The 25,813-nt window shown below is 41.9% G+C and overlaps 1 protein-coding gene across 1 annotated transcript in view; it reads right to left on the reverse strand.

Annotated features, from left to right (window-relative positions):
- The window catches only part of LOC103778859, a 25,592-nt gene extending 98 nt beyond the window's left edge, over positions 1–25,494 (reverse strand). Inside the window, exons 1-9 of the mRNA XM_008946474.1 lie at positions 25,428–25,494; positions 21,197–21,365; positions 16,584–16,713; positions 13,968–14,126; positions 12,864–12,929; positions 8,936–9,148; positions 7,759–7,861; positions 5,104–6,678; positions 4,175–4,338 (exon numbers count right to left, since the gene is read on the reverse strand). Of these exons, the coding sequence (XP_008944722.1) occupies positions 4,175–4,338; positions 5,104–6,678; positions 7,759–7,861; positions 8,936–9,148; positions 12,864–12,929; positions 13,968–14,126; positions 16,584–16,713; positions 21,197–21,365; positions 25,428–25,494 (2,646 nt within the window). The remainder of the gene's footprint in view (positions 1–4,174; positions 4,339–5,103; positions 6,679–7,758; positions 7,862–8,935; positions 9,149–12,863; positions 12,930–13,967; positions 14,127–16,583; positions 16,714–21,196; positions 21,366–25,427) is intronic.
- Positions 25,495–25,813: the final 319 nt, after the last annotated feature.

The following is a 25,813-nucleotide window of genomic DNA, read 5'->3' on the forward strand; positions in this document are numbered from 1 at the left end:
TTTTGCTTCTTTTTCAACAGCAGAAATCGCAGATGCTTCCTGAGCAATAGGTCCAACTTTACCTGCCAACAACAAGATATCCATCACTCAGGAGAAGGCCAGAGAGCTAATAACTCAGTTTCTGCCAATAATATTTCCTTCTCTCTAAAGCAATTGTTTTCCAGCCCAGAATGTTTGTGACTCAAAAATAAGTCAGAGGAATTGTTAAACTGGCTATCAGTAGCACTGTCTGGTCCAGCTACAAACAGTGTCAAGGACTAGCTATTGCACTGGAAAAATTGATAGTGTTAGTGGATAATCTGCCCATAAAAGCATCTTCTTCTCAAGTCTCTAAGCCCTGATAAATGAGGAAGTTCTTAAAAATTCTTCAGTCATCTGGAGACTAGCCCCAGGTACTGTTATAATTCATATTCTTGGCTAACTCATTTCTTAATCTTTCCAAACTCTTAATTTCCACGACAGTGCACAGCAAGGAGTTCCACAGGCTTATTCTGCTCTGGGAGTGCAAGCAAATCTAGGAATGGGACTACTGAGGATGCAGGAAAATGGAAATAAAATATCTTGCATGGCAAGGCTCACCTCAGGCTTGCTGTGGAGTTAAAAGTAACTAGTCTAATGTTTTTCAACACTGAGAAGTCTTAAAGATCTTTTGCCAGTCCTCACTGTCAGCACAAATATTGCTCTAGCAATATTATTAACTATTAGATAGGAATCAAACCAGTGCTTTATGTTCTTGGACTTGTAAACCAAGAAGGTGGGATTCTGGTGGGGTTAGTATTTCTCTTCATGCAGCCTAACACAAGCCTGTCATCCTCACAAAGGATGGAGGAATACAGGTAATGCCCCTTGTATGGCTTTGAGCTACTATTTAGACAAGGCCTCCTCCATCCATCTGTTCAAGATTAATGTCTTCAGACAGACAGCCCAGAATGAGGCTTCACTGAATGCAGCTCTGAACAGATGCAGCTCTCATTTCTTGAGACATGGTTCATGAGCCTTTCAACATTGTCTCTCTCCATTCATTTCAACCCAAGCAGCACTTCATTTCTGTGTGTAAGTAAAACTGAGAAAATTCAAACTTTTTCTCATACTTGATTAGTCTGTGCACGGCATGTGGCAGGAATGATGAGACTGCTGTGCTCCAGCACAAGAACAGAGGCCACATGGGGACTTAAGCAATGTTAAGTACAAGAAGCTTGATCTTGCTTGTACTGAAATCAATGAGAAGTGTCCATCAGCTCTATCAGTCACACTCCTGAGCAAAGCCAAAGAAGTTCCTTATCTACACTCAGGAGATCTGTGGTCTTTTAAAAATGCTGGCTCATTGGAAGTTCTTGCAGGAGGCAAGCTATACTTAGGACTACTGGAGGAAGCATACTCTCCATTAAGAACAGGATGCAGCTCAACACCGAGTCAATTTTTCAGAAGTATCTCAGGTGATGCAGGAATTTAAGTGCTACTCATTTTTTTATTTTGGAAATTAATTTCACATTTTAGACTTCCTTCTTTGTAATAAGCAAAAGCAGCTCTAAAGCCCTTTGCATACTCCCAAGGTAAAACAAAGCCCAAATGGTGGCTCAAGCTTATTTGAGGGAAGACAGGCTTTGGGACAAAGCTCACCATGCTTAGGGTGAAGTGGGAGAGAGAAGAGGCAAAGCTAAATCATCTTCCCTTGGCTATGACAGAGGCTGCCACACAGCAATAGCAAAACTTAGTAAAGTAAGGATTGGATTTTCTGGAATCCTCTTCCAAACTTAGCTGACCTTGAGCTGTCCTGGCTCTTGCTGTTGTGTGCAGGACGTGTGCATGGCACAGAAAGTCTCAACCGTCCGCCAAGAAAACAGCGAACAGCATAAGCCAAAAAACACAATCCAGATTAACAGCTCCTCTGGATACTAAATCTACATCCTTCCCACCACCAGCACCTTCAGCTAGACAGATTCCTGGCTGTGCTAGTGGGAACCAACATGAGTAGCAACATGCTTTGAGGAGTTCTGCATTTTCACTGAGGACTGTTAGGCTTCCAAAGTTTAGATGATTCAGCACACAGAAATCTAGTCTGTGCCAGCCTTTCAAAGGAAGACCTTCTAATGTAAGCAAAATTCTTGGCCTGTTTACCTTTCATCTCTCATTTTGCACCTAAAGCCATCAGACAAAGCTGGCCTGTAACAGAATCCTTTTTAAAAACTATTGTATTTTCATCACACAGAGTTAGGCTGGCAACTGACATCAGAACCTCTGTGTTGGTGGACATCCTCACCTGGCCAGCTGCCTGTAGAAAGGGAGAAATCTTATTTTGTAGGATCTGTGGATTCAAAAATGGAAAACAGCTCTATAAATAGCCACTACAGGGTGCAGACACAGAGGTACCCCCTAATATCTCCAATACAACAATTCTGGATGCTGCTGGATTACGAGGGGAATGTGTCCAGGGGTATGTGCTCTCTCCAGAGAGCACCTCTTACTGACAGTGTCAGCAACAGGAACCTGGAATGCAGAAGCCACTGATCTGACACAGTGGGGCATTTCTTACCTTCTTAGGCAGTATCTGAAATCAATAGCATTCAGCCAGCACAATATGCTTTTACAGCTGAAGGACTGGCTTATCTCTATGTAGCTGGAGCGTGCCTCTGAGGTTTGGCACCACACTGAGTAAGCAGGGAGGGATAAGCTGCAGCCCAGCAGTAGCCTGGGAGGAGGCATGTGAGTCACGATGTCTGAGTCACGCTCTGCCTCTGCAGCCTTCTTACAGAGAATCACAGATAACCGGGCAGGAGAGGGGCCATCGAGCCCCCGTGTTCACCTCAGGGTGGAACTGACTCTACCTAAATTATTCTTGATACATGTTTACCTATTAAAGAGCTCCAGCAAGAGAAACAGCACACACTCTGTAAGCAGCCTATGCTGTTCCACACTTCATCACTCCTATTGTTAGAAAGTATTTTCTCATGTCTAAACTAAGCCTCCCTTGGTGCATTTTAAGCTCATACTGGCCATAAAGACTAGTCTTGTCCTCTGCAGCAAATTAAGTTGTCTTCTCTAGACTAAACAACTCCACTCCCATCGGTATTTCCTGGCTGATTGGAGGTCTGGAAGACCTGACTTTTTTTGCTGCTCTCTTCTGCACACTCTCCAACGTCAGCTGCTGTTGTTGAGTACTGACCTTTGCCAATAATAAATCCCCATACTGTTCATGTGTCATTCCATGAACTGGCAGTGGGGACAGAAGTTCCTCTCTTGCTTTCTCTGCTGAGTGAGCAAGCCAATATATTGACTCATATGCAAACTATAGTCTGAACAGGCCTTACATAATGTGTGCTGATCATCAAAAAGGTAGCTAGCTCCCCCCATTGCCTACTACTTACACCACTTACTGGTGTAAACCGCAGCTGCTATGTAAAGGTGTAAAGAAAGAGAATACCTGCTGCAGTAGACACACTGGTCTTCATTTGTGTTTTTTTGTCCTGAGAGCTCAGGCTGGAAGGCATATTCCTCTTCAGTATGTTCTCACCAGTGCAGAACCCTCGCTATGAAAGGGGAAGAGAAGAATGCAACTAAGAAACCTGCAAACCACTGGCACTCTTAAGATTGTTCTGGCAACTTCTCTAAACCTGACTGTGGAAAAGCAGCAAAAGCCAGACAAGGATGGTTGGGGGTATCCTGCAGGTGGAAAAGAGAAGGCAAGAAGGAAGATAGCTGCTACAAATATAGGGTTACTTCACATGCAGGCAAGTTATCCTCTGTCTCTTACATATGGAGAATTGAAGAACTTGCCCAAGCTGCAAAAGAAACCTGTGCAAGAGCAGTGGAAAAGCCAAACTTTCAGTATGCAGTCTCCAGAGCAGAGCAGTGAATGTGGTCTGTATATCACTAACAAGTGAGGAAACTACTGCAACTCAAAGCAGCTCTTGGGTAATAGGCAAGCGCTGAAAGGGTTCAGGCAAAGGAACGTATAGGAGGATCCAGCTCTGAAACTAAACCCTGTGACAGGATAGTCACCAACATCTGTTTGCCAACTTCCATCAGTTTTTTTGTCTCAATACATTTTAGAGGCCAGTTTTGAAAACCTGTCTTTGAGTAGTGCTTACAACATGCCTCCCATGAAGATGACACTGAATAGTTTGCAGAAGTACCCAGGCAATCTGGTGCAGGATTCACACCCACGCAACATTACATGGTACTCTACCTCCTCTTGATCCACTTTGGTCAAAGCTTTGTCTTCAGCTTTATGTTCTTTGGCAAGAGGGTGGTCCTGGAAACCTTTTTGTTTTAATTTTGCCATGGAGACCCAAGCTGGTTCAGAGGAAGCAGTTTCCAAATGTGGAGAGGAGAGTTTTTCTACAAAAGAAGCATTTTTGAAGTAAAGAAGGGATTTAGGTCAAGTCAGTCTAAAGCTAGTGTTTTGTGTTTTAAATCCTTCAGCATCTGTAATACCCTTTCAACACTGGAGATAAAATTACCTTCCCTGATAATTTTGTCCTTGGTAATAACTGTTTTTCTGTTTATTCTGGAGTTTTTGACCTGAACCTGCTTCCACTTAAGTCAATGGCAGAACTCTCACTGAGATCATTGTGAACTGGATTTTGCCTTTGAAACAACATCATTACAGTGCAGATCAAATGAGTATGATAACTATTATTTTTTCATGTAGACAGTAAAATACAGGCTTCCTTTGCACTTTTAAAATATTTCAAATTAAGTGATTGTAGGGGGAAAAAAAAAAAAAAATCACACCTAATGCAACTCCTAGTTAAGGTTTGAGCTGCTGCAGTCTGAAAAATTAACTACAAAACAGCACCAAGCTTTAAAAAACTGTGTTAAAACTCCAACTATATGCATAATTAGGTCATATCAGAAATGTTTCAGAGGCCCTTAGGCTATTACTCTGTTGTTATTCTTCCTGTAACACACGCCTCCTTAACATAAGCCAAGAGTTCTTTTGACTAGCCAAATCATCAAGCCAATTAAATTACGGTGCTGATGAACTCATGGTTGAATTTGGTCCTCATCAAGAGAATTTTTATCTTTTGTTTGCCACTCTGCCAAGGTTCTTACACAACCACTGTTTTCTACAATGTCTGGATAAAAATACAGCATAAATACCTGGAGGTTTATGAATATTTTGCTTCTTTGCCACTTCTTCTGATATTGTCTTGGGAGGAATTTTGTCTTCAAGGAGATCTGGTTTTTTAACAAATAATTTTGTGCTGCCAGCAAGGCCTGGAGGTGGCTTCTTGGTGCCCACTGATTTCTGATCCTCCTTGACTGCAGCAGAAGAAGCAGTGGGAACCACTGAGGGGATCAGCTTTGGAGACTCAGCACGACTTTCATTTTGGTATTTTAGTAAAGAAGATGTTCTCCTTAGTCTGACCCCAAATGGGTTTTCAACAATTTGTGCTTCATTGTTAGCCCACTCTACAGAAGAATTCAAATGCCAATCATTGCCCTTACAGTCTTGATCAAATCTATCCGAGTTGTTTTTTTCTGATTCCTGGATGACTACATCAAAACGTGTGTGTTCTTTTGTCACTCCTTCAAACCACTCTGGTCTTATAGGGGACGTTGGGGAACTTCTGTTATAGGAATCTTCCTTTGAATTTGAACCCCCTGAGAGAGATCTTTGCCATGCTGGTGCAATGGTGAATCTGACTGGTTTGGCAGAAGCAGTCTTCAGTGGGCTTTTTACATTGTCAGCTGAAGGTCGACTGCCTTCCACAGTCTTTCTGTGAGAAGCTGTACCACTTATCTGGTACTCCTTACTGTCATCATCAGAAGATATTTTACTCTTCAAGCCAGCCAGACTTGAAGAGATGAGACATCCAATGGAAAGCTTATCAGAAATGTATGTGTTGGCCTGCTGACTGCCTTGGTCACCCTTTGAAACAGAAGACATTTCCAATTTACTGGGAGGTAGCATGCCATCTGCTTCTGAGACAGATGCAAGAGTGTCTATTTTTTTTTCTGTGTTGCCTTTGGATGACTGAGATTCCATGCTTTCACAAGTTTCTTCATCATTTCTTATTGAACTGTTTTCAGGCTTCAAAACAGCCCCTGTCTCAACGTCAGAAGAGGACTCTGAATTGGCTACTACAACTTGTGAAGCACTTGGTGCAGTGTCTGACTTCACATGGTTGGAATGATTCTCAGCAGTACCAAAGCAGGCTTCAACTTTGCCAACAAACAGTGCATCCTCCTTTTCCCAGTCTTTGAGGTTTGGGTCCACAGAATTTCCTGAGAACCTCTGTGTGACATCTGCCAATATATCTATGCCCTCTGTTTCCAAACTATTGCTAAACGAGTCAGCTGCCAGTATATCTGGAAACACAACAGCTTCTCCTTCAATTTGTTGCAATTTTGAAAGTGCAGGTACTTCAGGATTGGCAGTTTGTTGATGTAATTTCCATTCATCAGCAGATTCATCTGAACAGTACGACCCTTTCGCACTGTGGTCTTCCTCCAGGTTCACTGGAGAAGCCTCAGGTCTCAGGAGGGATGCAGCTGCTGTAAAGTGATGGTCTGTGGCTGGAAGGCACGCATCCTGTTTTAGCAAAGCACAAGAGTCTTCTGCTAAAAGTGTGGAATCACAAGAGTTGTGGGCAGCATCACTGGCACTTTTTACACCTGGCACCTCCTTAGAACCACCTTGCTTTGCACAATATCCCTCCTGGGCCAATAATCCTGCATTAAACAGAGAAGAAGAGTGTGCACTTGAAGGTCACAATTCAAGCCCCATCTGCATCAGTAACTCATTCCAGATAGTGTACTCATTTAGCATGAGTTCCCCATGTCTGGGCACCATTGTCTGATAAAATAAGGCTGTTAAAAGCATATTTAGAAATGGGTTGTCCCAGTGAGGAGACTAAGAAAGCTTTCAGTTTGAACAGGAACAACTGAAAGTTGTCTGCTTAAGGTGTACCAATTCAGTTGCTGTTCAGTTCTTTTCTGTGCATACCCGTAGCTGTAAGACTACTGCCCAGATTTCCCTGACACTTCTTCATGTGTATGCATAGAAACATTGCCTAGAACGATCTGGAGCGTTTTCTGTATCTAAGAAAAACATCTCACTCTCAGGTAGCTCTGCCTCCTGCAGCTCCAAAAGGGCTGCTGAACATCTGGATAGCTGAGACATGTCTGCATACAGAGTAGCTCTGATGTGTGACAGCATCAGGTTTTGAGTCTGCCCTGACAAGGTGCCAACATTCCCACTACACTATAGCATTACCATCAGCCAGTGTGTTTGTAATGCAGTGCTAAAGAGAAAAGTCTTCGCTGCTGTTTTTGGAGAAATTTCATTTGTTTTTACAATTTACAATTACAATTCTATTACCACTGGCAGTTAGCTATTATTCAAATTATAAAGGGGGAGGTGGCAAAGGAAGACCTAGTAAACACAAGCCCATTAAAAGTCATCTTACACATACGACAGATACAATCCTAAAGTGAATTTTTTTCTGAGTTTCCAGGATCTCGTGTCCCCAGCCAATGAGATCCAGCCAACTGTGTAGCACAGGTACTTCTGAACATGGTACTTTCATCTCATGTACTTTTTAATACTGCCCTCAAAGCTCACCACTTGAGCCCCAGTGTGTTGTGTGGAGTGCGTGACTTTCTCCATCACAACACTTTAGCAGCCAGGATTTGCTTTATGATACAAATGCAGAAGACTCCTAGTTTGAAAGGCCTTACAATTCAAACAGGTCCTGTCAGACTTCTGTTGAGTTCAAGCACCCAAAGTAGCAATGCATGTGTCTTCATTACCTTCCCAATCACTTTTATGCCGGTCACTCTCAAGTAGTTCTGTTGAATTTTCCTTCTTTTCTGGAGTTGCAGGAAGACATGCTTCACTTTCCAGCTGTTCCACCTAATAAGGTGCAGTAAGATTAAAAGTTAAATTAAAATATAATGCACAAAACATCTATTTTATATACACACATGTTTATGAATACCCAAAGCTTAGAGAGAATGCCCCCATCTTGTAATTTACCAACACTGTAGGTAATGTGCTAGTCTAGTTAAGAACCTAGAAATCATTCATGTTTAAAATGTCAAAGGCAGCCCATTGGTCTCTCTTGAATCTGAATCATCCTGGTTTGACATATTCTGAGTGAACAACTAAGATTTTAAGACATCACCCAAGCTACCCGGTGGCATAGAAGAGACCAAGCCAGAGAAATGAACATAACTTCTGGTATCCCTGATTGACACTCCATAATTAGCTTTTCTCCTCAGCACCAGCTGCAGATACTGCAAAGATACTGTAGGGCCCAAGTTTCCAAGAAAACCTCATTCTGTATTACATTCATCCTGAATTTCTCCTCCCCCACCTCCCTCTCCCAGGGCAGGGCACTTCAAACTCCAGGATAGATTTTCATTCATGATTCTCTGATGGAGAAGGGAACAAGCAGTAGAGAAGCATTACTCCTTATTCCTGTCACACTCCAGCTCAACAACCTTTTCTATCTAGTGAACTTCATCTTCATAACGTGTTTCCTAGAAGCCAGGATGAGAAGCACCTCCTCTTAATTTCCCACATGCAGAGCCACATTCCTTCCTAAAGTCCTTCAGTGTTTTCTTTAACAGAAAAAAAATTAAGTTAAAGCTAATCTGAAACTGTGGAAATAGAATTCCTTCAAACTGAAAACTAGCTTTTCAAACAACAGGAATGTTTTTACAAATGAAGTGTAACTCACAACTTTTTTGGCTTAAATAATAAAAAAAACAAAGTTGCACTTTATATGACATTGAAGTTTCTCAAGTCTTTTTTGTTGGTTGGTTGGTTGATTGATGGGTGGAAAATACAGGGTTTCCCTTCTTCAGTGGAAGAACAAAAGAAGTAATGTGGATAGGAAAGAAAAGAAATTTAAAACAAAACCAAAATAATAATGAAAAATTCCATTTCCTTGCACAGAGTGATTCTTTCCCAGAAAACACTGACCTGGGGGGGTTGCTGGTTCTTGCTGGTGAAGCCCTTCTGCTTCCGGGGGTTTATGGCAATCCTGTGCCTGGCTGCTGAGGTGTCCAGGCAGCCCAGGGGACTGGCAGGGGTGGTGAAGTCAACGGGAAGGAAGCTGCTGCCCCGTGAGCTGGGGGCCCCCAGCGTGGCAGGGGAGGAAGGGCTGATGGGCCTGGAGGAAGCTCCAGAAGGTATCTGTAAAACACAAAGGCTTCACTCTACATTTTGCTTGGCTTCTCTACATACCTGAAACAATTGCTAGTTCATTCCATTTCAGAAGCCTGAAACAGCTACATTTGTTTACATAAATTCTCACTTTAAACTGCACTCCTAATACAATCTCTGCATAGACATTCCTCAGTTCTGTGTGTTCAGTTGTATGCTACACGAAAGTGAGAAATGCCTGTCTCTCCCTCTCCCACAGCTTGTCCCTGTCCCAGCTCTTATCTGAGAAACCATTTGCAATATATGCACGCACCAGTAGGAGACACTGGTGCAGTTCTTATAGCTGCCTTTTCATTCCAATAATGTGACACATTGCAGGAATTTGTTATTACAAAGCCACAGAACAAGCATGGATGCTTGCTCCTCATTATCTCTATTTCTAAGAAAGTTATCATAGGCACTCTGCTCTTCTAACGTCCACTCTCCCAGGAAAATAAAATATTTTTCTCCAATAAGCACCCCAAAAACTTCTTCCAGACAGTGATGTGGAGCTCACCCTCACAGCAATGCTGCTCTGGGGAGCTAGACAGCAACAGCTTAGTAACAGTAACCTTAGATTATGCCACCAAAATAAAGGGTTTACAGAAGTGTTTGTAGAGAAACTCCTAAATGTGCAGTTTGACCATTTTTGATACTGTTTTGAAATGGAGAACAGACTTTCTGGAACACTGGCAAAATTTCAGACATGCCAAACAAGCTTCATTCAACATAATGTACCTGCTGGTTTGGCTTTGGCCATAAATCTAGGTGAAACAGCCATTTAACTGTGCTTGGCATTCAGATTTTAGTTTTGTTTAAGCTTAGGATATAACAGAGCATTTAAAATATATGATAAAGTTTTAAAGATAATGAGAACATCCTCCTATCTAATCTACAACAATTTTCTATGTACATTGCTTTGTGTTTAAGGTAGCTAAAATTAACTCCCTTATTCTCCACTGCATTGTTTTAGCTCCTGGATCTGAAATAAACCACAACAGAATGTATTATGACAGATACAGAATCTTCTCATGAAAAATTTACACATTGTGAAAGAGAGAAAGAAGAATACAGCTAGTAAATAAGCTATGTCTTGTTATAATTCTACAAGATTAATGATAAACCTGTAAGGATCACTAGAACTGACAAAAATAATAACATTCTTACTCATTTCTACATGCAAGTTCTTCTGCCTTTCAATTACAGAATTACCAGTTGTGTTTATTTAATATAATAAAAAACCCTGAAGGTAATATCTGAGTTACTGCTGTATATAAATGGCAAATTTCCTGCTCCACTCAGGGTTCAGGATATTTTTTTTCTCTGAGCACTGACAGTTGGTATCTTATGTCAAAGACAGTAGAGCAGACACAAGATTTGCACATCAGTGTTTAAATTCAAGATAAATTTGGTGCTTCTTGGTTATTGGGCAGATGAAGGAGCGTGCACAAGGAGAATGCTGCAGGTAGGAGGCCCGTTTCCTACAGAGTGCTTGTGCCAAAACACTGTCCTCAGCCCCACAAGCTGACACCCTGTTTTGCTTTTAATCAGTGTGGGCTGAAGGTGCCAACAAGGAAGTCAGAACTTGTCAGGGCTGTCTGCCAAAGGCAGGGTCATGCTGGTTAATGGCTGTGAACTCGCTGCTCGCTTTGAGCAATAGCCTCACAAGTAGCTTTAGATTAGTCAGAAAGTGGGTATTTATAAATGTGGGAGGCACTGAGAAGATAGATACACGGGTGACACATCAGGGTTTCACAGAGGTGACAGCAGCATGAAGCTCTTGGAAAGCCAAGTGAAGCAGCACAGGGCAAAGAAATGAAATAACTACCATCTGTAGAAAGGTTAATACAATAGTAAAATCTAAACTACTACACTGTGTGTGACCAGACTGCTTTGGATTAAATCCCCTTTTTCCTTTACTAAATATACAACATTGTTAAATGGAATATCTGGTGTAGAATTCCTGGTGCTTTTTCCAATTTTCCTCATCTTTTTGATGAGTTTATTCAGTTTATCAACGCATGTTCTATTAGCTCAAATCCTGGTATTACATATCTAGTTTCAAAAGCTACTGGTAAAAAAAAAAAATATTAAGGAAAGGGGTTTTTTTACTTTACATAAACACATGGGCAAGATTTCTGCTAAGTCAAACCACCCATCGAGAAAATACATAGTACTGCAGAGAATCTAGCCAGATTCCTAGTGAGCTGGGGAGAAAAAGGAAGTGCCTTTAAGTGGGGAATTCTGTGCAATATAGCAGAAAGGAAAAAAAAAAAAAAAAAGTCTCCTGTTTTTCTTTCTTATAGGAAATTTCTTATAGTAAATGAGGTTATAAGACTGAAAGAGCCCAAAGACCTCAGAACTGGACAGAAAAGGGCTTTTTGCATTGTAAGGAAATAACAGTATGCAGGCTTACAGAATGGAGCATTTTAGTCAAAATACAAATCAGATGAGTGCAAAAGATCTAGGAATGACTGAAAGGAGTGTGTTCAATCTCAACAAAGGACAGGAAAGTTGAGCTGGTCTTGCCCAAAGGTTGCTCTCCCCCTTCTCAAAGGCTGGCCAAAGACAGAATGAAAGGGAATCTTCCTCAGCAGCAAGGTTGGAACTGTTTGACCCTTAAGATGCTACCCTCATTGCTGAAGGCCCTCTTCATAAAGGAAGGAATCTTACAGGTACCCTGCTGCCTCCCCTTCATTGTAGGCTATTCTCAGTCTCACAAAGGGTTAAACTGTGTTCTTTCTGGTGAGCTTCTCAAACAGAGATTCTGTATGGAGGACTGCAAAGCTTGGACCAAAATGGCTTGTAGCTGTTCTGCATGCATAAATATTCCCCTTCTGAGTTAAATGGCAGATTACTTTGCTTATACAATTGCACAGGCTATCCCATGAATCAAATCAGCTCTGTTGGAGCAGTGGCTGCCTTTGTCGCTGCCATTTGAAGACCCCATTGGCATAACTGTGATCTGACTGGTCTTTCAGACATTATATTAACACTGTACAAAGGCAATATCAGCAGATCTTGCAGGCCTGTCTTGAAAACATGAGATGGGCAGGAACTCTACACAGCTTCAGGCAGCACAGACAGTCAAGGTGAAGGTCCCCAGGCTCCTCTCCAAACATATGACCTCGGTAAATTTTTCTGAGCTGGTCAAGGAATAGATTTTATTGGTCTGGCAGCAGAATCTGTGGCTTCAGATGGTCACTTATAATCCAAAGAAAATTGTAAATTAACACAGACCTTTTCCTGTGAAATACCTGACATCAGAAAGGGCTGATGCTGCAGTTATTTCCCATGATAAGAGAGATGCAGGGCATTGCTCACAAGGCACTGCTGATGGGCAGGTGTTATTAAGCTGTTACTGTTGTTGGGTGTTGGGGGCCCTGGAACCTGGAAGTGGACCTGAAGTGCTTTGCCTTGTACAGTTTTCTGTTGTGCAACTTTACAGATTCACACCATGTCACAGAGCTGACTATGTTATTCACACAAACCACTTACCAGTAGATTTCTGCCTCTATTTGGTTCTTACTCAAAACTCTGTGAGAGTTACATTTTCAGTATCATTTGCATTACTCTGGACCATTTATTAATTGTTTGCTTAGATACACTGTACCTAGAATAGATATTTTTATATAGTACTAGATCCATAAAGACACCACACATGCTGCCTCAGGAAAGTTCATTAGCAGGAAAAGTAGCTTTTTACCTGTTCATCTTCACTGTCTGTCCCGCCTAAACTCAAAGAGCTATGACGCTGAACAGGGTTGGAGGACTGTGGGATAAAATAAGGAAGAGGGTAAGTCAAGGGAAGCATTACACTGAATTATCTGGGACTGGATATCCAGTTACAATTATGAGAAAACACAAGAGGAAAGATAAAGGGAGGGTCACTGAGTCTCTGCGTCACAGAAGAGGTTTCATTTGTTCACTGTGGGTCAAACATAGTAAGGGAGATTTATCCTGCTATGAGACAGGCCATGAAGGTTGACCACATGAGGCAACATGTTTTATAAAGTTACTTTAGGTCACTGTTTTAAGATCTTCAAATTTACAAATGTTCATATGTTCACTCAGGTCCACAGTCATGTATCTGTTGTGAGAAGGCAATTTCAGAAAAGAGAAGATAACTCAAACACCCTCTGAGTCCTATCAGGACCTGTTCTCCTCAGACTCACAGAATTGTCACTTTCCTGTCAATTCAGTTTACATTGCCCTGGTTTTGAGCTGTTCCGTTCCAAAACCAGTAATTGTTTAAGATTCTCATGTGGTTCCTGTTATTTTTGTTTTCCTCACAAGCTTTAAAACACCCAAAAACTCTTCCTCTTTCACCAGTGCAGGAAACTGCCAATCTTTTCAGCTTTTTGAAGTTGGAAGATGGGGGAAGTTCCTCTGTGCAGTGTGAGTACCTCAGCTTGGAAGTGGAACAGTCATGGTAACACAACACTCACCCATGGATAATTGACTTTTTTATGCTTCCTGCCACACAGACCTGCCAGGAGACACTGCCTTCCTGGAAGGCACTGAGAGTTGTCATCAACTGAATTTCTCCCCTCCTTGCCTAATGATATAGGTCATACCTGCCCCAGCACTGCATTAAAGCACAGAGAACTGTACTCAGAAGGGGTATTTGTAAGGCCACTTCCTAGGTATCCCTCACTATGACAAGTCCACACTCCACCTGATTAATCTGTTCTAGTTCTGACTGATCTGTACCATCAGATTTTATCACAAGGAAGCAAAAAAACCCTTTTCCAAGAAGATTTTTATCGTTTCTGTACAGGTGGTCACTAGAGTGACATAACAATTATACCTTGCTTGGTGAATCTGTCAGAACTTCATGAAGGGTTGAAATTTCAGGAGGGCTTCTAGGTAAACCATCATCTTCAGAAACAGCACCCGCATCTTCCAGTTTCTTTCCAGTTATAACAAGAGGAGGTGATCCGAGTCTGATGTTCTGCTGCAGCTGAAGCTGTGATTGAAAGGAAATTTAGAATAGAGACTTGGGCATTACTGATAGGGGACATTTTGGACACTTTTACCCCAGTTGCTCCCATTAGGCATGCAGAAGCTCTCAGTTAACAGAAATATTTGAAGAAACAGATTGTTTACAGAAAATAGCAATTAATAAAATTTTATTTAGTTATATTCATCAAGGACACATCATTAGAACTGGCTTTGGTACAAAATCAAAATAAAAATCAGTTTTATTCAGTAAGTTACCAATGACAGAAATGTCACAATTCCAGAAAATTACAGCAGTTTAACTCAGTTTAAATTTAAAACTTTAAAAGTTCCAGATTTACTTATTCTTTAAATAATTACATGTATATGGACGTCCAAAATAGTCCCACAAAGTATTGTTAGTCAGTAGTTCCCAGCCTCAGGTTTATGTGGCCAGCATGCCTTCACAAAGCCCTTCCAAATATTGGGAGCTTGTCATCACCCTCTCCCACACAAATAGCTGAGTCCCACTTTTTATACAAAGAAAATTTAATTCAATTTCTGGTCCACCCTAATGAATTGCTTGTTAATATTCCCCAGTTTGACATCCTGGTCCTGTCTACAGCAAGAATGATAGCAGCAGCCAGGAACAACTTCAGCTGTAACAAAGGTTGGGGATTCTTTTCCAAGACTGCACTGGCAGGCCCTGACCCTAGAAAAATAAAACAAAGTCTGCAACCTCACAAGCAGCCAGATGTTCCCTCAAACTAAAAAAGTTCAGATCTCAGGAAACACCATTACAAAAATTCTTGGCTTCAGTCTGTCAGCTATGTCAAAGCTGGACTAGAAACAAGTCTAAGCAGAAACTTTGTCATTCAACCCAAAATGTCTCAACTGAATATTCCCAAGATAAATATGCAGACCTGTTTCTTCAAGGTTTTTTCCTTATTAAACCAGACTGGGAAATTCTAGGCCTAATTCTGTACTCTTGTGCAAGCTATGCGTTCATTTCCATCTCTATAAAATAAATTTAAAAACTTGTCATTCATACTCAGCAAGATTCACTCTGAATCTAATTCCTATAGATCTAACAGCCACACAGGGTAGCACAATGTCACTCAAATCCAAACAGCTGCCTTGCCCTCTTACTCACAACAATCAAAGAAGTATCACCCATACAATCTGCAAAAGCAGGACTGATGACAAACTGCACAAAGACTTCAATATATGGCCTATGGGAAGGAAAATACAGAAAGTCAATCTTGCTTTTGTCTCTTTTCACAGCTTCCTATCTTTCCTTCCTTAAATTTATTACATGCAGACGGCAAAGTGTTGGGGAGGAACTCTGAATTTACAGTCTGTCTTCTACTGGTAGAAGTTGATTTATATTGCTAAGAAAATAACAGCTTTTATTAGTGCTTGGCTTTTACTCTGACAAGAGTCGAGCTCACAGAAAAAGGCTGCCTCTTCTGGCTGTAAAGACAGTGCTGGCAGCATTATGTTACCATGCAGGATGATGGGTGGATGAAGAGAGGGCACAGTGGCCTGGAGATGGCATGAAAAGAGTTTTTTTTCCCCAATCAAGTTCTGTCATATATAAACATGACTTCTCCTGTTTTGTTACACAAAAAAATAACCTGAATTGAAGCTTAGCCTATTTTACAGTCTTATGGTGGAACAAGTCCCTCTGTGCATCTTCTGTTACTTAACATGTGATGCAATTGTGTTTTGCAACATGGAGCTCACACTGCGCAAAGGAAGAATTTCAATGGCCTTGGCTGCCTTATCAACGGTTTGTTTTCAGTCTCTGGATAAACCTTAAACTTTTATCTCAGTGCTCTAAGCTGGGCAGTTATTTAAGTGCAATTAATATAACCAACAGTTGATAAGGGAGCTGTCAAGGAGGGTTCAGTATGTGCCTTGGAAGAAGGAAATGATCTAGCAGAATACAGTATCCTTTGCTGGCAGAGATGGGAAGAATAATGATATAAATAAAGCTGTCACTAAGAGTGCCCTGACGTACCCATCATCCCACACGCTTACAGCTGCTGGTGCTAGCATGTACAGTATGAAAACCTCCTAGCCAGAATTGCCAAAAAGAAAAACATATAAATAATATATAAAGAAAAACAGTGTAAGGGACATGCTACAGCATAAATAAATGGCTTTAACCCAAAAGCAGTAGCTATGAAGTAAAGAATGGAAAGCCCATTGGAAGAGGACGTGTTCATTGAGGAAAGTTTCCAAGAGTCCATGAACTGGATTCACATCACTCACACACTATGAGACCTGGGCAAGGCTGAAAGCACCAGGACTGCACAAAGTTGCAGCTTCCAAGAGGTAGCATAGATCCAAAAGTAATAAATCTGGCTTTGGACGCTTTAGTCAACAAAATCTTAAGGCACCCAGCAAAGGAATCAAGCAACAGAGTTTCCTAGGAGACAGCTAATACAAAGCACCATGAATGAGGGGACCACGTTCTCACCTGCAAAGTTTTCACTCTTCCAGGTATGTTTTCCTGAGACAATATGTCACCTGCCACTTTTCCTGGTGCAGAGTCAAAAATGAAGACGCTGTCATGGGACAAGGCTTTGTTTCCCATGCTTCCTTTGGGCCTGGGAGGGAAGGAAGGAAGAGTGGTCAGTGCACTGGTTACAGCCCCAAACACCTCCCTGCACTACTTCACCAGGGCAGAAGGACCACAGAGACCAGGGTGTGATGCCTCTCGTTTAACTTTAGATTTGTGTGAACTGTCTAAAGTAGTCACTGCTAGCTCCTTTTACACTCAGAAGGGAGGAAGGAACAGTCTTTAGGATACTGATGGAATGCAGGTTTCTCTTTTCAGATGTACTCAGCATCTGCACTGAACACACAAGCTGCTCTCTGTGGACTAGAGAGGGAGTCCAGGGTCATTAGGTCAGATGCTTGGATTTAGTTGGATGCATGCCACCCTGAGAAATGTCTTCAGTGGCAGGGGGGGAAACAGGAGCCACCTGCCCTCCTTTGGTGGGAATGGGCCTAGCATGAGATGTTCAGGACACTACCTTTGCACTCTAGTGTGTGTCATATCTGCCAAAGGTTCTGGATCATTTTTTTCCCTCTTGCAAATGCAGGCAGAACATGTAATTCCACTACATTAACAAACTTGATTCAAATCCTCTCAGGTCCAGCAATAAAACCAATCCTGGTCACTTGTATCACGAAGATTGCCAGACCCCAAGGCTATGTGGATGGGAATGTGTCCATAACTGAGCTGTAATCAACTACATTAACCAGGGTCGGGCTATATGGTGTGCAGGGCAAATTTTGTACTTGGGTGGCACAAGAAGTCTTCATGGCTTCAAGTCTTTTAATCACTGAGTTCCACCAGCACAGGCAGGCACTGTCTGTACATTACTTTGTCCAAAAGATCACAAGGATGGCCTCTACCAGGATTTCATTCTAGCATTTAACTGGGAAACAACAGAGAATACACATGTTTTGGGCTGCCAGCCTCATAACCCACAAATTACAAGGATCCCTTGGCTCAGCTGCTGTGCAGGCAATGCTCATTGCCTTGGGAAGTCTGACTCTGGATAACAGAAGATGATTAGCAACAGAACTCTGACAAGGAAAATCCAGTAAGGTGAACACTCTTCTGCAAGGAAATCAAATAGAAGAGGTCCCTGCTATTTGCCTAACCCCCGATTCTCCATTTAGAAGAAAGCTCTGAAACAATGTGAACTTTCATAAAGTAAACACAGCATGTAAAAAATCCCAAACAAACGACTCCTTTTCCTCCTGCGCCTCCCTTCTTTACAGCTCTAGAGACAACATCTTCTTTGTCTGTCTCACCAGCCCTCCTGCTGCCCCAAAGGTGCAGCCAATAGGTACACAGTTATGCCAAGTCTCACAGCAGGGCAAAATCATTTTCCTCTATCTTTATGTTGTGTTGAAGACAATCCGAGCTCTTTCTCTCACAACACAGGTCAGGCTTCAGGCTTCTTCCCATTTTATGTAGTCGTTTGTCAGTGTTACAGGACAGCAGTTCTTCACACAAGCAAGGCATCTGTCTTACTTCACCACTAGAGTGAATGAAGCCATCCCATCTTTTTGTTTGTTTGTTTTTAGAGTCCTTTTCTGCATGAAAGACACTCTATGCAGGCAAGAGATAATTTTACTGCATTCAGATAGACTCTGCAATGCAGTTTTTATTTGCTGTAATGTGTACTCATTATTAGTTGGCATATTTATCTGCTGCAAAGAATGCACGTGCAAATAGTATTAACCTCTTTAATTGGGGTTTTCCTCACTTCCTTTACTTGGAATTCTTTAGCAATAAGAGCTGAGATTTCCTTGCTATTGAGACTGCCAGTACAAGATCTGTTCCTTTTGTTCTCTCTCCGAGTACATAATGTGTGTGTTTGCAAGAGGCTTACTGCATTTTTTTTCTGGCAGTCACAAAAAGAGCAGTGGATTAAATATAGAATTAACTGCAGCTTTAGTACAGATGAGTCTCCTAGGTGTGAGTACACATTCATGTATAGCTCCAGGCAGTGTATTCCTATTTGTTCTGAAGCTAAAGATGCACTGCTAGCTGAACCCCAGGTGTTTTAGCCATTCTATCTCCACAATGATTTCCCCATATCAATGCTGAATTCATTCATGTGTATCAACACTCAAGCTGCCATGACTGAGGAAATGATGAGACCCTATAGCCAGCAATAAAGCCGCTCCTAAATTCATCATGGCCTGTGCTATCTTTAACTTCCTACTGCTGCAACCCCACTCCTTCTATTAGTGTTTGAGGTAGGGGGAAACAGCTGCTCTCCCAAAAAGAACCACAACCTGCCAAAGGAGTGAGAGTTCGTTAAAAAGACCAGGGCAATTTTCCATATTCTCCCGGCAGTTCTTCTTGCCCAAAGCTTTTTAACTGGAATAAGACTATTTGGGACCAAGTTTTCCTCTGTTTGATGATACAGAAAAGAAGTTGTCCACGGCACATGTTTTAACTTTGCCAAAGTTTTTCCATGTCCATTCCAAACTCATGGCTCTCAGAAGATAAAGAGGCAGAAGCACATAATGATCCTTTCCTCTTCACAGATGCCCAGTCCCACTGATTCCCTACGGTACTTTGGCATCTGGACACCTCCCTTTGGCTGTTGCAAGAAGCATTTGGCACAACAGGGGTTTGGTCTCTGGTTAGCATTCAGAAAAGTTAAGTTTTAAAAAGATAATATGCATTTAAAAAAAAAAAAAGGGGGGGGGAGGGAAGGAAAATAGAAAACCAGTGCTTCTGCCTCAAGAACAAACAAACAGCAGCATTGTTCTAGGACTGGTTTTGATATTCTGCACGCCAGAAATTGCAAAGCTCAGCATCCTGCTATAAACCTTTCACAAGCTATATTTCCACTGGCTTTCAGGATCAGGTTTTCCAAAAGATTATGTACTGCAGTCTCTCTAGGTACTTATGAAGCATGCTTATGCCATGCATGGTCTGGACATGACAGGGTTTTCAAGTAGCACAAACATATCCTCTGTTTTTTATTTATTTAGTCCATCTAATCCTATCTCTAAGGGAAAAAAACAGAAGGGTTTTATTCACTTCCTGATCTCTGATCTTGCAAAACAGTTCATAATCACTGGAGGATAGGGTTGAGGTAAACTGCAGTTGGACCTCAAGTACTTGGTCAAGGGCAGGAGAAAGAGTCCACACCCACACTGCCTCTGGAGCAGAAAGCTGATTTCAAGCCAGACCCCTCCTATGGGCTCATGGGCCAAGATCAGTTGTTCCAAAGCTTTTAGGACTGGGTCAGCTGAGTCACTAATTGCCCTTACTCCAGGGGACTGGTTGTGTGGTCACTTACTCTGTTGTGTTATGCTAACAAACAATATAAAGAGGTTGGTGCTTCATTCCCAGATCATTTCCACAATGCAGTTCCACAAACACAACAGAGAGAGTGGGGAAAGGTGGGGCAAGGATGAGCAAACACCTGTGAGAAAGGAGCATCTACAAGCTGTTCCACCAGCAGAAACACAGCTCCACTACCTACCTGCCTTATTTGATGATACAAAGCATTTGGCAGCAATGCTGACCTCAGCATGTCCCACCTAATCACCTCTGCCAGTGTCACACCCATCCAATGTCCCCTCCAACATCCACAGGATGTGGCCAGGGTTTTGTCATGCTTTGTTAGTCTGCAGCTCCACAACCCAAGGCCCAGGGTAGTCCAAAGAGGGGCCTGGCTGAGGAGCTAACAGGGGACTACAAGCATGGTAGGGAATTGGAAAATCACCAAATTATGGTTTGATAGCTATCAATACATGACACCCCTGGTGAGAGACCTAACCACATTCAGAGGGTTGTCCCACCCCAAATCAGTCAGAGATGTGCAATGGCAGAGTTTGTAGCTTGATGCTCTAAGGTTATCAGTGAAGCAGTGTTAGCAGTATGAGCTATTGGCTTGGATTACACTAACTGAAAAGAGGCCAAGTTTTAGAACTAACACTATTCAGGGACCTCAGAATCTCTCTGGACATACCTTAAGGATTTGCACACTTCACCCATGCACACAGCCCTTCAAGGGTAGCTGGCACAAAACTAGAGGCCTTCAGTTGTTAGGTATACCTAAATGGCTGTGTGAGTTAGTTAAAGTAAGTTAAAGCAGCAATCTCATACTGATGATACACCAAAAATACATTTTTCCCTTTACTTCAGCCATGAGAGAGGGCACCACTGACACTAAAAAATAGCAACTCATGCTCACACATCTTCTGTACTAGGACTACTCAAATATCATCCTCTTGTAAAGCTGCTGCTGATCAGACCTTCCAGGACAGATTTCAAACACTAAAACCCATCAAAACAATCCAGGCAATCTGCAGTTTTAGACGGAGGTTGGATCTCCCCTGCCCCTGGTTGTCCTCCCCCTCCTCTCCAAGCTGGCTTTTGAAGCACTAGCAAAGAAAAGGAAATTCCTAGAATTCCTTCATCAGCATTAGGGCTTGTTTTGCACAAACTTGGACAGAGGTTGCTCCTAAGGGGCCAACTCGTGCTTTCATCCTACTGCTGTGAGAAGTCTGCTGTTATTTATTTATTTTCCTTCCCCACCAGCTTACCCAGCCTCCTTTGGCGAGTGCAGCAGAGGAGTGTCGAGCACAGAGACGCTGACATCGCTGCTGGACTGGCTGGGTTTTAAATTACTCTCCCCCCTGGGAGGTGGAGGCTCTTTCCTTTTCTTCTTGGCAAAGAAGTTCTTGAATGTCTGAAATTTGGATTTTTTCTTTCCTGCAAGATGAGAAAAATGAAAATTTATGAAAGTTGGAGGTGTTGTCGAGCTTGGAGAATGTTATTTCTTAAATTCTGGAGGAAACCTCAAAGTTAGAGTAGCCCATTCAGTTTTAGTCAGCTCGTTTGTAAATAATTCAGTGCTGGAGTCCCGTGAAAGGTGAAGCTGCAGTTCCTGCATTTGCTGCCTATTAGAGCAAGGCTGGCATTAAGCTGACAATAGTGGTGCCTGCTTAGGTTCCACTTTATGAAAAATACACCTTCTATGGAGAATGTATCTACCTAAAACCGAACAATGACCATGCCATTCATTCTTCATATATTTTCAGTTTAAAAATTGCTATCAATGTCTTTCATTCTTACTGTTTTTCACTTAGCTTGGCTTAGTTGTGCTTTCTCTTTACTCATGCTGTAAGGAGACATCACCTGGAGGACATTCCACATTTGGCAAAAAGATTGAAACTGGCAAAAGAATTTATAAACTCTAAAATCAAATTATCTGTTTCCACACTAAACCACTGCCCCAAAATAAAATCAACAACTCCTCCAAGGACACTGAAGCAAACTTAAATGAAGACACTGGCCAGCAGGACATGAAATCCCCAAACACAGCAGCCCTCCGAATACAATTAGAAAACTGTTCATCTGATTTCAGATTTTCCATTGTCCAAATCAAAACACAAAAAGAACAAAACAAACTATACAAAACATTACTGAGCTCTTTCATTTTTAATAGCCTCACATATTTTAATATTCTTACTTATATTTCCTTCCAGCACACAAGGGCTGCATTTTGTCACTGACCCTTAGGTTGAGGGGTCACTTTTGGAGTGGTTTGGGACAAAGTATTGCACTAAGACCCCCATGATTGACTTAAATACATACACAGAGCAATAACATCACTGCATATCTGAGCCAAATTCATTGTTCGATTAATACTTTACAACATTTGGCACAATAAATGCCCACAGCTGGAAGATTCCTTCATAAGCAAGGCATTATTTCAACACAATTATTGTCTTCTCTCAGCAATGATTTAGTGGGCAATGCTCTGTCTCAACGTGTGCCCTGTACGTGTAGGGTTCTCTGCCAAAGGGCCTTATCTGGGCTGAAACTGCCACCACACAGCTGCACCACACAGTAGCCACTTTGAGAAATAAACAATGATACTGAGATCTACTCACCCTGTCTCCTCCCTGCTCTCAAGACCAGTGCCAGCACCACGTATTAGGGCATACAAGGATACTGCTACAGTGTCTGGCATGGGCTAAAGAACCAGCTACCTCTCTGCACAGCAGCAGCAGCAGCCAGGGAAGATCTGCACGTTGCTTCCCCAGTGTTTTTGGGCTGTCACTGAAATAAAACTATCTTTCAAACAATATAGAGCAAAAGCATCAAAGGAGTCCCACTCAGCTGAATAATCATGGGCTCCAATGGAAGGTTTATCAGTGGAAGATCTTTTTATCTTCCACTGCTGCTTATCAGGCAATAAGTGAATGAGATACTCACAGAAAACATACAGGTTATATTTTCTGTCCTAGACTACGGAGCTTCACTGAGGCTTTTGAATTTAAAAGGCTCTCAGGGGATTCAATGAGCTTCATGCTGCACTCACAGCAAGAACTGGTAAGAGAAGGCAGGTCACATGGGGACCAGAAGATTATAGTGACTTTCAAGTAAAACAAGTGTGTTGCATGTCCTTTAGAGAGTCTTTAGAAATTCCTCCCTACCCCTACTGCCATTTGTATCAGCAATTAGACAATGCATATGGTATTCTCCCTGTAAACTTGTCAAAGCTGAATTGGTTTATTTCAGATGAGCAAAACAAAAAAGTTTTATGAAAGCAGTGCCTCAAAGTTATCAATTCAGCCATGCCTGCAAACACAGTCCAACGACTACAAGAACAAAAAGGCAGGTGCTACTACACGCAGAGAGCCCTGCAACTTAAAGGCAGCCTAAATGAAAAAGAAGGGCATTGTCACGTCCACTGGTCAGCTGACAGTGGCACAGACAGAAGGCAAGTTTGAATCTAGTGCAAGCATTACTGAGGAGCTAAATTAGATGTTGGTGTTTCCAGAGAACCAGGGGAATGTTTAACCAAAAAACCCCCAAACATAATAACAACAAAAAAAGAAGTGACCCTGGGATGTTTAAGAGAAACAGACATAAGTCCTACCACAAAGGATAACGTTGCCACAGTAATGCTCCAAATACTTGTTTAGGTCAGAAGTGGTGCTAACTTTAGAGTGAAGCCCATGGAAAGGATCTGCAAACACTGCCAATGATTAAACCTCAGCTGGCACGGGACAGCACAGGTATCACTGTGCAACAGAGTCCTCTGATGCAGACACATCAGCCACTTTTGTGACTTCTCCAGCCCCTAATTTATTACTCATGTGCAGGGCTCCAGCAATAATTCCTCTTCAGCTGCACTCTGCTCAGCTTCACGCCTTCAGCTGTTTCAGATGAATGAGAGAACAGGGTATTCCCTGCAGCTCCTGAAGATGGGCATTTGCCTTACACAAGAAGAGATAAAATCACCACTAGACCCTGTGGTGCTGCTCTGTGTGAGAGCATTTGGCAATAAACACACAGTCCAGAAAGATGGTGTTTGTATTCATTCCCTGCTGCCAGCACTTGTGCACTGGTTTCGCACACCACAAAAAGATGCCACTCTTCATTTAAAGGTGCCCATATTTCACTGCACTGTGAACCAGCCCAACATACCACTAAATTGGTAGGGTGCTCTGTGACACTTGAACTCATAAAGTATGAGGGTCTTGTTACTTAAAATGGAAAAAAAATCATTGCATAACAAAACCCCAGTCAAAGCAAGGAGTGAAAACCCAAGCTCAGACAAGCACGCCTATTTGTCCTTCACCCATTGATAAATAATCACTCATGATTTTTGAATTCTTAAGTTACCAATCTTCAATTTTATGGCATTAAAAATAAAAGATTAAGCTGAAAGGCTACTGCCCTAAAAAGCAAAAGCCTTCCCCAAAATTACTTAGGCTAACTATGATTTAGTCCATTATAACAGGAAAGAAGCAGGAGCATTTTGCTTTCTCTCTGAAGTCTGTTTATTCTGTATTTTTCACTGTTTGTGTACTGCCTACATGATTATTGCTCCTGTGCACAGAGAGAGTTAATGTATGTCTTTCTGCTCTTTGCATGGTTCTTCCCAATAACAAGACACAAAGGAAAAAGATGTGATAAACTAGATTACAAATTTAAGAAAGCATTAGCTCCTGAGCATCCACCATTACACTTTCTTCATCCCTATCTGTCTGCCATGTGGAGTTCAACTAACAGCCACTTTACCATTTGATGCTCTCCTTTACCAATATTCTGATGGTGGCAAATATATTTCTAAAGATTAAAACAAGATGACTTTTGAAGGACAAACATTTAAGATGATTGTGAGACACTAGCCAAAGGAAAAATATCAACTGAAAAGACAGCCACTTCTCCTGATATGCCTCAGCTGCGATGCTATTCTTCATATTCACCTATCTCCTCAAGAATAGTTTGAACACTGGCAAATGCATTTCTTTTAATTACGACAACTCTTTGGCACAAGGAAGATATTTTCCTTTTTTGCCTATTATTGCATTCCCTCGTTGCTGTTTGCATCAGCCCGTGCCACTAGATTAAAGGATAAGTAACAAATGGTTGTCTGTGGCCAGAAGCAGAGAATGAGGCTGCAGTGGGGGTACTGACACAGCTCCCACAGACAGAGGCTGGCTAACAGGCTCAGCTCCCAGCTCTGTAGGATCCATCAAAGCAGGCACAATGATCAGCCCTTCAAGCTCTAACATTCTGTTTGTGAAAATCCAAGCCAGAATAAAAAAGAACATCCTCCACTAGGTTATGACCCTCCAGTACTGAACATTAGAAGATCCTTCCCATAATACTGCCAGCTAACAAAGCCACACAAATGTTTTTTTTCCCCACTACAAAAACCAAAACAACACTGCAAGGAAGTCACTGCAGCCCCCTTAAATTGAAGAAAATAAATCTTGACTTCCAAATCAGCTATAAATTCATAGAACTACTTACCTGTGCACTCTTCAACTGTCTCTCTTGTTTCAGGTGACCGTGTGACCTCTGTTGTCCCTGTAGCCATGATATAGTCACTGAAATAGAGATGAAGGAATCAGTTAAATTTTAGTCCACCTTCCCAGCAGAATATGATCCCACCCAGCATGAAGAGAGAATATGGCTGGATCCTTCCTGACACCAAACAGCCAAATGCTTATCACAAACATGGCCTGCACGCTTTTTTGCACTTCAGCCACAGAACTTTTCATCATTTTTCAGTAGCACACATTTCTCCAGCCAAAACTAACAAGCCAGTCTAATTTCTTGTCAATACCTCTGTCTTTTTAGGAAAACAGGATCAAAGCTTCCATTAATGAAAGACGTCATTAAACTTGCTCAGCAAA

This window comes from Merops nubicus, unplaced genomic scaffold, assembly GCF_000691845.1.
Source record: "Merops nubicus isolate BGI_N331 unplaced genomic scaffold, ASM69184v1 scaffold12868, whole genome shotgun sequence".
NCBI classification, from domain to species: domain Eukaryota; kingdom Metazoa; phylum Chordata; class Aves; order Coraciiformes; family Meropidae; genus Merops; species Merops nubicus.